Source organism: Suricata suricatta, chromosome 2 (assembly GCF_006229205.1).
Source record: "Suricata suricatta isolate VVHF042 chromosome 2, meerkat_22Aug2017_6uvM2_HiC, whole genome shotgun sequence".
NCBI classification, from domain to species: domain Eukaryota; kingdom Metazoa; phylum Chordata; class Mammalia; order Carnivora; family Herpestidae; genus Suricata; species Suricata suricatta.
Window position 1 is genome coordinate 63,001,870 of NC_043701.1, and position 15,648 is coordinate 63,017,517.

The 15,648-nt window shown below is 35.8% G+C and overlaps 1 protein-coding gene across 5 annotated transcripts in view; it reads right to left on the bottom strand.

The window, feature by feature from the left end:
• KMT2E (lysine methyltransferase 2E) overlaps positions 1 to 15,648 on the bottom strand; it is a 105,376-nt gene that overhangs the window by 20,632 nt on the left and 69,096 nt on the right. For all 5 annotated transcript variants that reach the window (XM_029927548.1, XM_029927553.1, XM_029927532.1 and 2 more), the window contains 7 exons: positions 9,948 to 9,986; positions 6,665 to 6,895; positions 6,418 to 6,548; positions 5,294 to 5,411; positions 4,263 to 4,372; positions 1,091 to 1,355; positions 51 to 149 (listed from right to left, as the gene is read on the bottom strand). In XM_029927548.1, the coding sequence (XP_029783408.1) occupies positions 51 to 149; positions 1,091 to 1,355; positions 4,263 to 4,372; positions 5,294 to 5,411; positions 6,418 to 6,548; positions 6,665 to 6,895; positions 9,948 to 9,986 (993 nt within the window). The remainder of the gene's footprint in view (positions 1 to 50; positions 150 to 1,090; positions 1,356 to 4,262; positions 4,373 to 5,293; positions 5,412 to 6,417; positions 6,549 to 6,664; positions 6,896 to 9,947; positions 9,987 to 15,648) is intronic.

Genomic DNA, 15,648 nt, shown 5'->3' on the forward strand with positions numbered 1-15,648 from the left:
ATCATAAGCCCAAGTGACAGCATGAAGCAGCTACCAGCTTCCCAACTTACCATCTTCCTTTTCCTTTCTGCAATCTGCTCCTCTGATTCCATTTCTACTTCATTGCTAATGGGAGTTTTTTCTTCTATATCATCAATAAAATCTGGTTCCTGAAAGATGGAAATGACTGCTTTATAGATACTACTATTCCATCTACAAACTAGGGACACTGCACTATTATAAATGCCTTTCAACCACAGCTAACAAATTCAACGTAGGAAAATTACAAACCTACTTAAATACATCTCACAACCTTAAAACTGGTTTTAATTCAGTTTCAAAATTATGCAATCAAATGATTTTGCGTTTTAAAGTTTTAGTCAGTGTTATTAATAGAGCCAACAAGGTCAAGTATGGTAGCATATAGTCTTCTTTTTATAGCTTTCCCAAAACATGAACATACAAAACTACTTCATAAAACCCAGTGCCTACCAACACCAAATGCCCAATAAATTTCAATTTAAAACTTAAGAGAAATTATTATTAAATTGATTAAACTATTATTAAATTATGGAAGATGGGGTACTGGAAATGAGCAAAACTGTACTTAATTTTCACATTTCGATGATCCCTCCTAACTTCCATCTGTGTACAGGGCAAATAACAAAATATTCCCTAGCAGAGCAGACATACAAGCCAAACTCATTCCTCCAAGTTTTCTTCCATGTTAAAACAATTTTCTCTGAAGAATCTTATCTCTCACCCTTACAGAATTAATTATGCCCCAAATATTTTAAAAAAGGAAATTAAGACTTTAAATAAGAATTTTATTATTAACATAAGGGCAATACCATCTAGAAGAAGTGTCTTAATTACCCAGTTATAGAAATATCTTGCATTCAATTCTGCAAAGATGTGTTGGCTGAGTTGTTTAATAAGCTTAACGAACAATGCACAAATTCTGGTAGAGCTTGTGTTATGTTTGTAAGTACTTCATTAAATAACATTTAACTTAAAAAAAATTTTTACATAAAGCAAAAAAGAAGTTAAAATATGACATTATTGTCTTTTGCTGACTTCTGCTGACAATCAGAAGAGCATAGTTCAGTACCTGATTATTTGATACTGACAGTCTCAGGGGAGAAAGCTTTCTCTGTTTAGTTTCTGGGCTCTTCATTTTGTTGGTTGTTCCCTCACAATCCAAAGTAATATTCTGATTTTGTGTATCTTTTTCTTTTGAAATATCCTTTTCCTTTTTTCCCTTTTTCCTTCTGGTCTCATAACCGCTATTGATGTTTTCCGTGGATTCAGAGCTACGTTTTACAACAGGGCATTCTGGATTTTCTTTGAGGCATGCGCAGTCCACCTTGTACTTACTGGAAAGATAACCAGTTAAACATTTATTCAGGACACAAACTTTAAAATCTTCCACTCCATTTTAAGCTGCAACTCTGTAAATTCTATACTACTATTTATAAGCAATTCTTTTCACTAATTTGCATTATTATGGTAAGTATCACAAAAGAAATTTTATTTCCTCACTTAAAGAATGTAATAATTTGAAGTTGATTTCTGACCAGAGATTGGGCCTGGGAAAAGCTCACACTTTTCATCTCTTCAGTATTTTTTTTCCCTTTGGTATTTCTTAACTCTGCCTTCCACCTCTATAGACCAACACTCAATTTCTCTCTAATATACAGACAACATGCCAAAGTCTGAATTAAACAGTAGAAGCCTCTCACCTTACATGTTTTAATTAGTTTAGTGTTTGTTCACAATAAAAAGAATTTGCTTCTCTAAGTTTCTAATACTCCTACTTGCTCACTTTCAAGACTGCTACAAGTTGAACTGGCTACATCTGTGAATCAGGAGTAGAACTCAAAAATTTATGATCTACTCTCCCACCTCCCCAAATCAGGTATTACTAGAAAAGAGGTTGAAACTTTGTAGATGTTTTGATTTTAAGGATAACAGAACTGCAAATAATGATGGCCAATAGCTAAAGTTTATTACACACTTTTTTTGTGCCAGGAATTGTGTTAAACATTTATTTCATATCTTTTTGTGTGTACACACACACACACACACACACACACACACACACACACACACACACGCCCGCGCCTGCTCAAGTAGGGAAGGAGCAGAGGGGGAGCAGAAGGCTTGGGGGGCGGTGGAGAGAGAGAGAGAGTGGGGAGGGGGAGGGATCTGACGCAGACCCAAACCTGGGGCTCAATCTTATGACCCTGAGATCAAGACTTGAGCTGAAATCAAGAGTCAGGCACTCAACCAATTGAGCAACCCAGGCGCCCCTAAACACTTTAAGATATCTTAAACTCAATGAATTTTCAAAACATTCCTATTAGGTGAGCATTATTATTCTCATATTACTTCTGCTGTTACAAAACACAAAGGAATGAAGAAACTGGTCCAAGGTTACAATAATAAGGAACCAAGCTAAGATTTGAAACCAGATTATAAAAAGCTTATATTCTTAGCTACTTATGGGATACAGTCTTTCAAAGCAATGAGCAAAGAGCCATTATGCTAAATTTTCCACCTTCTTGGGGGAGAAAGGGCTAACAAGACAATCCTGAAGTTCTAATAAATCTGACAAAGTTATAATAAATCTGACAAAGAAGTAGATATGCCCAGGGCAGGAAGTAGAATTTCATTGACAGAAAACATAATGGAGATTTAAAACTTGGGCATTTAAATAGGTTACCATAGGAAATATTAAAAATAAAATCCAGAATTAGAGAAAATGAACTGAAATGCTTCTAATGGAATACACTACAAGATACAAAAAGAACCATCCTCCCTCCTCCAAAAATCAGTAAGAAAAAGACTGCCTGGCAAGAAAGTGGAAGATGAGTAAGCAATTCATAAGGGAGAAATCCTAAATGACAAGTTAATAAATAAAAAGATCCTTGGTTAATAAAATAATCAAAGAAAATGGTAATTAAAAATATAAACAGATACCGTTTCACATGTATTAGCATCAATTTTTAAAGTCATAACAAGGTGGAGCAAGGAAGTAAAGCGAGAATAGAAACTGGTCCTCAGTCCATGCCTGGCAAAAACTGAGGCTGTGCACACTCTACAACGGAGCAAGCACACCCTTAGTCCCCACCACAGAGAGAACACGTACCCACAAAGACGTGTTCAAACACCTAGAGGAGCATTTTTGGTAAATCTAAAGGTCCACCAATAGTGGAATGGATAAATGCCATCAACAGTGAAAATAAATGAACTAGAACTACCCTAACAACTGGATAGAATCTCAAAGTAATGAATGAGAAAAGATAAATGCGAAATAATACAGATTATAAATTATGCAACATTTAAAAAATTTTTTAAATGTTTTATTTATTTTTGAAACAGAGACAGAGCATGAGAAGGGAGGGGAAGAGAGAGAGAGACACACACACAGAATCGGAAGCAGGCTCCAGGCTCTGAGCTGTCAGCCCAGAGCCCAACGCAGGGCTTGAACCCACGAATGAGAGATCATGACCTGAGCTGAAGTAGGAGGCTTAACCGACTGAGCCACCCAGACACCCCTATAATTTATGTAAAACTTAAATGGAAGTTTTTACAGTCAGAACTAACTAACTTTCTTCCTAGTGTTTCAGAACAACAGTTCTCAGAACCTCCTTAAAGTACTCCAATAAATGCTCTCACTGCAAAGAAAACTTGGCACAATTTTTTTTCTTTCTTTTTTTTTTTTAAGTTTATTTGTTTTGAGAGAGAGAAGGGACAGAAAGAAAGGGAGAGAATCCCAAGCAGGCTCAGCATTGTCAGCACAGAGCCCAACACAGGGCTCACTCTCACAAACAGAACCATGAGATCATGCCCTGAGCCCAAATCAAGAGTTGGATGCTCAACCTTTTGAGCACCCATGTGCCCCAAATTTCTTTTGTTCTGAGGGGCACAAACTTTCAATTATCCATTCACACTCATCAGCCAAATTAATTATATGACTAAGACTGTACCCTCTAAAACACCAGAGAGAAAATCCTCACATAAGGTCAGTGTTGTACACTGAACTAGGACTATGGTTTTATTACTATGAGCATTTACATTACAATAATTAGCTTGGAAAAGAACCAAGCAACAATGCTTAGTGGAAGTTGATACCAAAATGCTAATTTTCAAGTACATTTAATTGCCTCATGATAAATACAAATAAAAAGCCTTGAGAGTAACGCAAATACCTAAATTTTTAAGAGGACATTAAGGAACTATTGCAAAACAGATTAACATATTCACAGACTTGAACTTACCAATTCCCATAGTCAAAATCAAAGGCAATAGTAATTTCAGTTCCTTTTGGAATAGTCTGTATAGAATAAATGTAAAGATGTATGGTTCCATCTTCAATTTCATGCCTCACCTATTAAAAATAATTTTATATTTTTATATATATTTTTTCCTTTAGAAGCATCTCATCCTGCAATTTTGAAAACTTTTCAAAGTAATTCATAAGTACAACATGGAAAATATGCAATTGAAGACTTGTAACTATAAATCGGTGGTTATCAACCAGAAGGAAGCATATTGAGGCAAACTCTATGGTCTACCACGTAGCATTCAAAAGCAAATCCAAAAAAAAAAAAAGGCAAATACTACACTTCATCAATTCTACAATGTCTATTTTTTCACCCCTGAATATTTCTGAAATTGGGAGTTTTTTTTAAGTGATGGCACCTTCAGTTTAAGTAATGGTACAGTTAACACCGCACTTTCCTATGACAGACACTGTTCTGTGTACTTCATATGTATTAACTCTAGGAGTCCTCATAACCACTTTTTACAGAGCACAGACAAGGTTACAAAGCTAAGTCAAAGAGAAGACATGAATTTGATAAGTCTGACTTCAAAACCTATACATAATTTAACATAGCTATAGATTAAAAGTGTTTATCTTGCCATGTAGAAAACCCAGAAATATTACTTTGTGCTCCAAATTAAAGCAGTTTTATAAAAAAAATTTTAGGAGCATATATAAAATCTACTTTAGCTTTCAGTTTTGTCATCTACTTTGATCCAATCAGATCATATATTTGACCTATAAGAAGAGCTTCAGAAATAAAGAGAAATCTAGTATTTCTTCTTACAAAGAAAATCACAATTTCTTCAATGTGCAAAGCAATTTTTAAGACTTCACAGCCCATTACCACCTAATTTTTTGCAGTGAAAATATGTTGAGGAATATAAAACGTATAAATGGTTAAAAGGTGTTTCAGGCTACCAGACTTCTGTTTCATACTCAATTCCATGCATCCCCCTCCCGATAAGATTTCTATAAGCTTACCTCTGCATTGGGTGTACAAGAACGCCTGATGAACCGAGCCTCATTCCCAAAAGTCCTTGCATCAACACACATTTCTAGCCCGTGAAATTTAGAATAAAATAAAACAAAAGGATATGGTCTACAAAGAAAGAAATGCATTATAAACTATTAACATAAGAAAATTCTAAAAGATTCAAAGTAAATAGTGAAGCCAAGACTTGAATATGGGCGGTCTAATACCAGAATCCATTTGTAAAGGGCTAGTTCATGTTAGTGAGATTTTTACCTGCTCCAGTAACTTTACCTAAATTAAAGGTAATTAATTGAAGTTACAAATTCAAATTTATAAGATAAAAAGGGAGTTACTGCCTTTACAGGAGAATTCATAATTGGACACCTTTAAAATTCTCATCTCCTACTGCATTTAAGTTTTGATTTAGAGCCTGTTTCAGATCAAATTTGCTATGTAAAAGACAAGGTTTCTTGTATATCTTTCAAATCTTAAAAACTGAAGTTATAAACAAAATAATTCTAATAACCATGTAGACTGTAATCTCCCTAGAGATACAAACATATTTCCAGGCCTACAGGAAGCAAATCATAGCAAATGCCCCCCAAAAATCAATCACGAACTATAGAAGAGGGCTCCAGAGCTATTCTAATACCAAGAAAGCAGGAGTTGAAAGTGGTGGCAATAAATGTTAGATCAAATCTAACATCCTGTGATAAAGGGGAAGGGGTTTTGCCTGTGATCACCAATGGTCTTTTCAGGTTCTAGCAATTATGTTACAAGGAACTAGGTAAGGTCCTGGATGCAAAAGAGCTTCACTCCTTATAATCTTAATAATCAGAGTTTTAAATTAATGTCCACCTATACTGCTGCAGTTTATCTTTGAAGCAGACTGTTGTAGGAATGTCAGCAAGATAGAGATGGGTAAGAGATTGAGGAATACATCTACTTTTTGTCATATTTTATTGTAATTCAAAAGTGATCATTGGTCACTGTTCAACTGTACCACAGTTTTAAATGTATTAAAATGATAACTTAGGAAAACAAAAGGCTTGTGAACACACAGCATCTTGGTAAAACAGCTAAAAAATCAATACTTAACAACAGACAACTGGTAAAATAAATGAATATATACCTCTTAAAGAAATATCCATTTGCTTCAAACTGTTCTCTTAGCATAAACTTCCCTCTGTACTCAATGATAAGTGCATCAGGAGGCAAATCTTTTGCGGATTTCAGAATTTTCTTATTCTTTTGTATATGGCTCTGAAATCAGAGAAATGTTCAGATTAGTTAAACCTGATGGTTTTGAGTCTAACTACTTAAGATATACATTAGAAAAAGGATTTTGTTCGTAATTTTTTGGCAAATGATATATTTACCTCTACAGGAGGTTTGAAGAGCAAATTGTTGGCATTCAAATCTGATTTACTCATCTCTTTTTTGTCATTTCCATTGCCTAGTCTCAGAGCTATTCTTTGTGCCTCCCTCTGCACACCCTCACTATATTGGTTACTATTTGCCTCTTCGTATCGATCCATCCACGCCTTGATTTTTGTCTCCCATCCAAAATTTGAACCATCAGATGAAGGCTCAATCTCTGGAGCTGAACCCTAAAATCATAGCAAACTAAGCATTAACATCTGGACTTCTAAGTATTTATACACACACACACACACGTAGTAATCTATATAAAAGAACATAATATAAAGCAGAAATAATGTTAGGCTTTTTAAGTTGGTCCTAGGAAAAAACAGATCATAAATGAGCAGCCTACTACTTTTTTATACTGTATGCCAGATAAAGGAGGAGTTAGAAAACTAAAGAGGCCAAGTTATGTTGAATAGCATAAATTCAAGCTTCACTGACACCACTGTAGCCAAATGGAGGCCACCGCCAAAACTGCAAATACCCAAAACTTTGGAGTGATGGTCAACTAATGATTACAAGAAGCATATGAATTTTTTATTATTTTAGAGACTGCCAGTATGTACTTTATACTGACAATTCTGATAGAATACAATTTTAACATCTTTTATTTTAAAACACACTTTGAATCGCTTCTCAGCCTTTTCACTAAGATCAAGTCTAAAAACACACTTTGACATCTTAATTTAGTATAATTCCAAGATCTATAATCAGTTGTCCACATGATAAATATGATATGTGAACAAAATGTCTCATAGGATGTGAAATGACCCAAAATGGTCCACAGCCTAAATTCAAGGGTCATAACGACAGCAAGGACTTTTAAACTTATGTTCTTGCTCTTCATCTATAACCTCCTATTAAAAACCTGTAAGATAAGAATGCTAAGTGCCAAGTACAAAAAGTTACAGCCTCTGTCAATCTGTTACAGAACAAAAAGGAAACACTTTTCTTGCTGGAATGCAATTTACAGACAGGCAAAAGGACCACACATTTTAAAAGTGTATTAAGATGTGGATTCCCACAACAATTCCTATTTGCAACCTTAGGATGAAAATCAATTAATCCAGATAACAGAAACATATGCATAATTCACTTTTATAATTGGTTTTAACACATGACATATCTATTTGTTGTAGATGATATTTTCATCAGTTTCTTTCTACAACACTGAACACCTTGGTTGAGAAAACAGATTATTTCTATATGTATAACCTAACAAAAATTTGAAAATCACATATAGAATAAAGATCCTTATATATCCTGTTAGACATGTACGCATATACAGTAATGCTAAAATTTACCATCTGTCCACCTATCATGTAAGTAATTTTTAATACAAAAAGTATCATTCTTTTCTACAATGAAACAAACTGTAGTAAGTTGTTCAACTACTTGCTAAGAGTTTTATTTTCATTAATTGGTATTTTCCGTATTTACATATTCCACATTATAATGACTACCTGATAACAGATTTTCATACAAATATGAAATACTACATACTAAGCCTTTCCTCAGCTTTGTTAAAGAAATCCATTAAGTTTAAAAACTTTTCTTTCTTTTTTTGTCCTCTCCCACCCAAGCCCTCTACTGACTCCCATATCTCTTGATTACTACTGAATTACTAACTGAAACTTTTATAAGCTTAAAGACACCTCTTTTAGTTAAGGGAAAGATATCTTTAAAGATGCACAAAGCATTTTTAAAATTTTACTTCCTTAGTCATTTCTTTACAAAATAAAAAAATATTTCAGTTAAGTAAAAGATGCTCCTTCTTCATTAAACTTGCTATTAGGATGATTGGATAAATCAGGAAGAAAGGAAAACTGTTGGCATATTAATAGTTTCCACTAGCTTAATCCAAAACTTTTTTCAGATTGTATGCTTTGTCAGATGTCCCATAAATCCAAGTTTAATATATAGTAGGTATATAATCACCAACTTTTAACATATAAAGAACATTTCATGAAACTTTGGGCTTGCAGGGTGTTGAGTGACATCACGTATTAACTTTCTTAAGAAAGAACTACAAACGTGTGCAGTAATCATCACTGGACAGCTGTTTAATGACTTGTTTTCCAAAAATGTGAAATAATGAAGAATTGTAATGCTTTATACAATGGGCACAAAAGATACACTGTAACGTGCTCCCCACATACTATTTTAGTATCTGACAACATAAGAAACCCATTATCCTTTAGCCACACCGCCTAGAAAGCTGCAGTAACACTACATAGCTGACCTCTGTGACCCAACATCTACCTTACAGCGGGAGGTAGACCTCGTCTCCCTCAGCAATCTGGGCATCTACAAAACTGAGAGTGTGTGCTAATTAATTCAAGGTACAAGTGACACTTTGTGTACTCCTATGGTGATTTTAAAGTATTTTATAACAAATGACTTCACTAAATCACTAAATCTCAACTATGCAAAAAAATTGTAAATGTGATTTTACATTCATATATCCAGTATACAAAGTGGTATGGATACATGGAATGCAATAATCAACTGAAACTCAGATTATCCAAAATTCCATAATAGAAATTATTTATATACCACCTCCTTTTGCTTAATGATTTAACAGTGTTCATAAATTCCAAGGGAGGCACAGTAATTCAACAAGGATTCTCTATGGTGTCACTTCGGGTAAAGATAATAAGCAATGAGATAATACACAATGAAGAGAACATAAAGGTTTTGGACAAGCACCACTCCTGAAAAATTGATAGTTGGAACAAGGACCTAAATTTAATGTATTTACCTTAACTCTTAAAAAATTTTTTTTAAATAATTTTAATGTTTTATTTATTTTTGAGAGAGAGAGAGAGAGAGAGAGAGAGAGAGAGAGAGAAAGCAAGCGCGCATGAGCAGGGGAGGGTCAGAGAGAGAGAGAGGGAAATGCAGTATCTGAAGACAGGCTCCAGGCTCTGAGCTAGATATCAGCACAGAGCCAGACATGGGGCTTAAACCCACAACCATGAGATATGACCTGAGCTGACGCCAGATGCTCAACTGACTGAGCCACCCAGGCACCCCTAAAAAAATTTTTTTAATAGTTATTTATTTGGAGAGAGCAAGAGCAGGGGAGGTACAGGGCGGGGGTTGGGGAGATAAAGAATCCCAAGTAGGCTACGTGCTCCACGTAGGGCTCAATCTCATGACTGTGACATTGTGATCTGAGCCAAAATCAAAAGTCAGATGCTGAACTAACTGAACCACCCAGGTACCCCTGTTTACCTTAACTCTCGATGACTTCCGAGATCCTTCACGAAAGGCCTGAAATAACATGAAATTCTGAGTTAGTTTTTTTTTTTTTTAACTAGATATAATCAATAGTTCGGTAAAGGTTTTTATTGAAGTCTCATATTAACAAAAAAACTTGGCAAACATAGCCATAACCAGGTGAATGTTTAAGTAAGTAAAGTCACCTAACAGCATACTATACTATTAAAAATAGAATGCAGACTTTGTATATCTGAAACTAAAGTAACAATGCATGTTAACTATACTCAAAAAACAACAACAACAAACCACAATGCAGGCTATGTAAGAACAAGAGAATATGTATAGGATACTGCGAGGGAAAAATCTCAAATCTTTTGTGTGTTCAATTATTACAACCATGAGAAAATACCTGATTAAAATTGGAAGGGTATTAACAATATTACAGTAATTTTATTTACGTCATGAGAAAATTTTGGGAGTGATAAAATTATTACTTTAATTCTCGTAATCAACTAGTTAGTGTTACTTGAACCCATAGTGGCATTTGAGTTATAAGCACTGTGGCAAATAGAGTTGTATTTATTCAATAAATATTTAGTGACAGCTCACTAATCTGCCAGGTCCCAAAGTGGATTTAACATTTAATTCCTATATTCTTTAACACTTCACTTGAGAAGTCTCTAGGAAGACTAAAAAACAATCTGAGAATAAGCAATACAGACCCTAGATTTTTTTTAAGTAATAACAAAAAGGCACAAGTGAACTCTCACATTAAACATGGGCAAAGCATTAGGTGGACTCTAGAGAAGGAATGCACCCAGACAAATGAAAAACTGAAATGAATACAATCCTGGTCCTAAAGAAACATGAAAGAGACACCTGGCTGGCTCAGTCGGTGAAGAAGCAACTCTTGATATCAAAGCTGTGGGTCTGAGCCCCACACTGGATATAGAAATTATTTTTAAAAAATCTAGGGCATCTGGGTGGCTCAGTTGGTTAAGCATCCAACTTCAGCTCAGGTCATGATCTCACAGTTCAGGGGTTTGAGCCCTGCATCAGGATCTGTGCTGACAGCTCAGAGCCTGAATGTGCTTCGGATTCTGTGTGTGTGTGTCTCTCTCTGTCCCTCCCCTGCTCATGCTCTCTCTTTCAAAAATAAACGAACATTTTAAAAAATTAAAAAACACATTAAAACTGTCCTCTGTCCAGGACATCTATTGTAAACTCCTTTCAAATTTTTAACAATTAGCCATAGTAGCAATAGGCTAGGGGGAAAAAAAAAAGGACAAAACTTTTCATTTTATATATATATATACACACACACACATGTATATTTATTACATGTCACTCCTCAAATAAAACCTTGCACAGAGAACTCCCCTCAGACGTAACTTGATCTTCTGCACAACATATCATAGTGAAACTGGCAAAACATAAGGATAAAGAGAGAATTCTGAAAGCAGTTAGGGATAAAAGGGCCCTAACATACAAAAGGAGACACATCAGGGTGGTTGCAGACCTATCTACTGAAACTTGGCAGACTAGAAAGGAATGGTGGGAAATCTTCAATGTGATGAACAGGAAAAATATGGAGCCAAGAATCCTTTATTCCAGCAAGCCTGTCATTCAGAATAGAAGGAGAGATAAAGGTTTTCCTAAAAAACAAAAACTGAAGGAATTCATCACCGCTAAACCAGCCCTACAAGAAATCCTAAGAGAGACTCTATGAGGGAACTATTGCAAGGAACACAAAGTACCAGAGACATCACTACAAGCATGAATCCAACAGAGAACACAATGACTCTAAACCCATATTTTTCAATAATAACACAATGTAAACGGACTAAATGCTCCAATCAAAAGACACAGGGTATCAGAATGGATAAAAAAACAAAATCCATCTATCTGCTGTCTACAAGAGACTCATTTTAGACCTAAGGACACCTTCAGATTAAAAGTAACGGGATGAAGAAATATCTATCATGCTACTGGAAGTCAAAAGAAAGCTGGAGTAGCCATACTTATACTGGACAAACTGGACTTTAAAGGCAGTAACAAGAGATGAAGTAGGGCATTATATAATAAAAATTACAGGGTCTATCCATCAGGAAGAGCTAACAATTATAAATGTCTATGCACCGAATTCGGGAGCACCCAAATACATACAATTAATCACAAACAGAAGCAATCTTATTGATAAGAACGTGTTAACTGAAGGGGACTTTAATACTCCACTTACAGCAATGGAAAGATCAACTAGACAGAAAATCACTATAGAAACAATGCACCTGAACAACACATTGGACCAGATGGATTTGACAAATATATTTAGAATTCTACATCTTGAGACTATGGAATTCACTTTCTTCTCGAGTACAGATGGTACATTCTCCAAGATACATCACATACTGGGTCATAAAGCAGCCCTCCATAAATATAAAAGAACTGAGATCATACCATGCACACTTTCAGATCACAATGCTATGAAACTTGAAATCAACCACAGGAAAAAGTCTGGAAAACCTCCAAAAATGTGGAGGTTAAAGAACACCCTACTAAAGAATGAATGGGTCAATCAGGCAATTAGAGAAGAAATTTAAAAATATATGGAAACAAACAAAAATGAAAATACAACAATCCAAACTCTCGGGGATGCAGCAAAGGCAGTCCTAACAGGAAAGTACATTGCAATCTGGGCCTATTTCAGAACTAGAAAAAGCACAAATACAAAATCTAACACATAAAGGAACTAGAAGCAGAGCAGCAAGAACACCCCAAACCCAGCAGAGGAAGAGAAATAAAAAAAATCGGGGGAGAAATACACAGTATAGAATCCAAAAAATACAGTTAAACAGATCAATGAAACCAAGATTCCGCTTTCTGAAAAAATAAACAAAATTGATAAACCTCTAGTCCGGCTTCTCAAAAAAAAAAACAGAGAGAGAGAAAGCACCCTAATAGACAAAATCATGAATGAAAATGGATCTATTACAACCAATCCTTCAGAAATACAAGCAATTATCAGGGAATACTATGAAAAATTATATGCCAACAAACTGGACAACCTAGAAGAAATGGACAAATTCCTAAACACACACGCACTAACAAAATTCAAATGGTAAGAGATAGAAAATCTGAACAGACCCATAACTATGGAAGAAATTGAATCAGTTATCAAAAATCTCCCAACAAATAAAAGCGCTGGGCCAGATGGGTTCCCTGGGGAATTCTACTAGACATTTAAATGAGAGTTAATCCCCATTCTTCTCAAGCTATTCCAAAAAATAGAAGTGGAAGGAAAACTTCTGGACTCATTCTACAAAGCCAGTATCACTTAGATTCCCAAAACAAATGGAGACCCAGCAAAAAAAGAGAACTACAGGCCAATATCCTTGATGAATACGGATGCAAAAATCCTCAACAAGATACTAGGAAATCGAATTCAACAGCATATAAAAAGAGTTATCCACCATGATCAAGTGGGATTCATTCCTGGGTTATAGGGCTGGTTCAATACTCACAAATCCATCAATGTGATACATCACATTAACAAAAAAATAGATAAAAACCATATGATCCTGTTGATAGATGAAGGAAAATCATTTGACAAAATATAGCATCCTTTATAAAAGCCCTCGAGAAAGTCGGGATAAAAGGAACACACCTAAACATCATAAAAGCCATTTGTGAGAAGCCCACAGCCAGTATCATCCTTAATGGGGAAAAACTGAGAGCTTTCCCCCTGAGATCAGGAACATGACAGGGGTGCCCACTCTCACCACTGTTGTTTAACATACTGCTGGAAGTCCTAGCATCAGCAATCAGACAACAAAAGGAAATAAAAGGCATCAGAATTGGCAAAGAATTTAAATTTTCACTTTTTGCGATGACATGATACTCCACATGAAAACCTGACCAACTCCACCAGAAGCCTACTAGAACTGTTCCGTTAATTCAGCAAAGGCACGGTACAAAATCAACGTACAGAAATCAGTTGCATTTTTATACACCAATCCTGAAGCAACAGAAAGAGAAATCAAGAAAATGATCCCATTCACAACTGCACAAAAAACCATAAAATATCTAGGAATAAACCTAACTAAAGATGTAAAAGATCTGTATGATGAGAACTATAAAAAACTTGTGAAGGAGGGGCACCTGGGTGGCTCAGTCGGTTAAATAGCTGACGGTCATGATCATGAATTCAAGCCTCGCATCAGACTGTGTGCAGACAGCTCGAAGCTGGGAGCTTGCTTCAGATTCTGTGTCTCCTTCTCTCTCTGCCCTTCCCCTGCTCATGCTCTCTCTCTCTCTCTCTCTCTCTCTCAAAAACATTAAGAAAAAAAAGAGATTTGTTTAAAGAAAAAAGGAAAACAAAATTTATGAAGGAAACTGAAGAAGACACAAAGAAATGGAAAAACATTCCATGCTCATGGATTGGAAGAATAAATATTGTTAAAATGTCATTACTACCCAAAGCAATCTACACATTCAATGCAGTCCCAATCAAAATTGCACAGCATTCTTCTCAAAGCTAGAACAATCCTAAAGTTTGTATGGAACCACAAAAGACCCCAAATAGCCAAAGTAATATTGAAGAAGAAAACCAAAACGGGAGGCTCACAATCCCAGACTTTAGCCTCTACTACAAAGCTGTATAGTCATCAAGACAGTATGGTATTGGCACAAACACAGACACACAGACTAATGGAATAGAACAGAGAACCCAGAACTGGACTCACAAATATATGGCCACTTAATCTTTGACAAAGCAGGAAAGAGTATCCAATGAAAAAGACAGCCTCTTTAACAGATGGTAGCTGGAGAGCTGGACAGCAACATGCAGAAGAATGAAACTAGACCACTTTCTGACACCATACACAAAAAAACCCTCAAAATTGATGAAGAACCTGAATGTGAGATAGGACACCATCAAAACCCTAAAAAGAGAAAGTAGGTAAAAAACACCCTGACCTCAACTGCAGCAATTTCTTACTCGACACATCCCCAAAGGCAAGGGAATCAAGAGCGAAATGAACTACTGGGACCTTATCAAGATAAAAACCTTTTGCATGGCAAAGGAAACAATCAATAAAACTAATAGGCAACCAACAGAATGGGAAAAGATAGTTGCAAATGACATTTCGGATAAAGGGCTAGTATCCAAAATCTATAAGGAACTCCCCAAACTCCACACTGTAAAAACAAACAATCCAGTGAAAAGGACAGAAGACATGAACAGGCGCTTCTCCAAAGAGGACATCCAGATGGCCAACAGACACATGAAACGATGCTCAGTGTCACTCATCATAAGAGAAATACAAATCAAAACCACACTGAGATACCACCTCACACCAGTCAGAGTGGCTAAAATGAACAAATCAGGAGACTGCAGATGCTGGCAAGGATGTGGAGAAATGGGCACCCTCCTACACTGTTGGTGGGAATGTAAACTGGTGCAGCCACTCCGGAAAACAGTGTGGAGGCTCCTCAAAAAATTAACAATAGAACTCCCCTATGACCCAGCAATAGCACTGCTGGGGATTTACCCAAGGGATACAGGAGTGCTGATGCATAGGGGCACATGTACCCCAATGTTCAGAGCAGCACTTTCAACAATAGACAAATCATGGAAAGAACCTAAATGTCCATAACTGATGAATGGATCAAGAAGATGTGGTTTATCTATACAATGGAATACTACATGGCAATG